Raw genomic sequence first — 451 nt, 5'->3', positions numbered from 1 at the left:
GAGCATCAGGGGCCCCCCATACACTAGCAGCAGAACCATCGTTGATGGGGGCCCCCGTGGGGGCCCCCATGGGGGGCCCCCCCATGGGGGCCCCCCCCATTGGGGGGGCCCCCATCGGGGGGGCCCCCCCCCACAAAGAGGTATCATAGGGGCCCCCAGGCAACTGCTGCATATCATAGGGGCCCCCTGCATAAGGATTAGAGATGAAGGGGGGGCCCCCCTGCATAGGGGGGCCCCCCTGCCACGTTTGTTGTAGTGGTAGGTTGGGGGCCCCCTGTTCTGTGTATGTATTGAAGTAAGGAGAAGCCATCTCAATGTAATTCTGCTGCTCGTTACTGCTGGTACCCTGGGGGCCCCCCCCCCCATAGAGGGCCCCCCCATCCTGTAGGGTAGAGGGGGCCCCCTCTATCTGTTGTAAACCATTGGGGCCCCCAGGGGGGCCCCCAGGGGC

At 65.6% G+C, this 451-nt stretch overlaps 1 protein-coding gene across 1 annotated transcript in view; it reads right to left on the bottom strand.

Moving 5' to 3' along the window:
• EMH_0048180 (uncharacterized protein) overlaps positions 1-451 on the bottom strand; it is a gene marked incomplete at both ends in the record, with an annotated part of 6,373 nt that overhangs the window by 275 nt on the left and 5,647 nt on the right. The window contains one exon of the mRNA XM_013496372.1: positions 3-451. Within this exon, the coding sequence (XP_013351826.1) occupies positions 3-451 (449 nt within the window). The remainder of the gene's footprint in view (positions 1-2) is intronic.

The sequence above is a fragment of the Eimeria mitis genome, genomic scaffold, assembly GCF_000499745.2.
Source record: "Eimeria mitis Houghton genomic scaffold, Emh_scaff2069, whole genome shotgun sequence".
In the NCBI taxonomy this organism is placed as follows: domain Eukaryota; phylum Apicomplexa; class Conoidasida; order Eucoccidiorida; family Eimeriidae; genus Eimeria; species Eimeria mitis.
The sequence above is the reverse complement of the archived record's forward strand: the minus strand, read 5'-3'. Positions and strand labels throughout refer to the sequence as shown.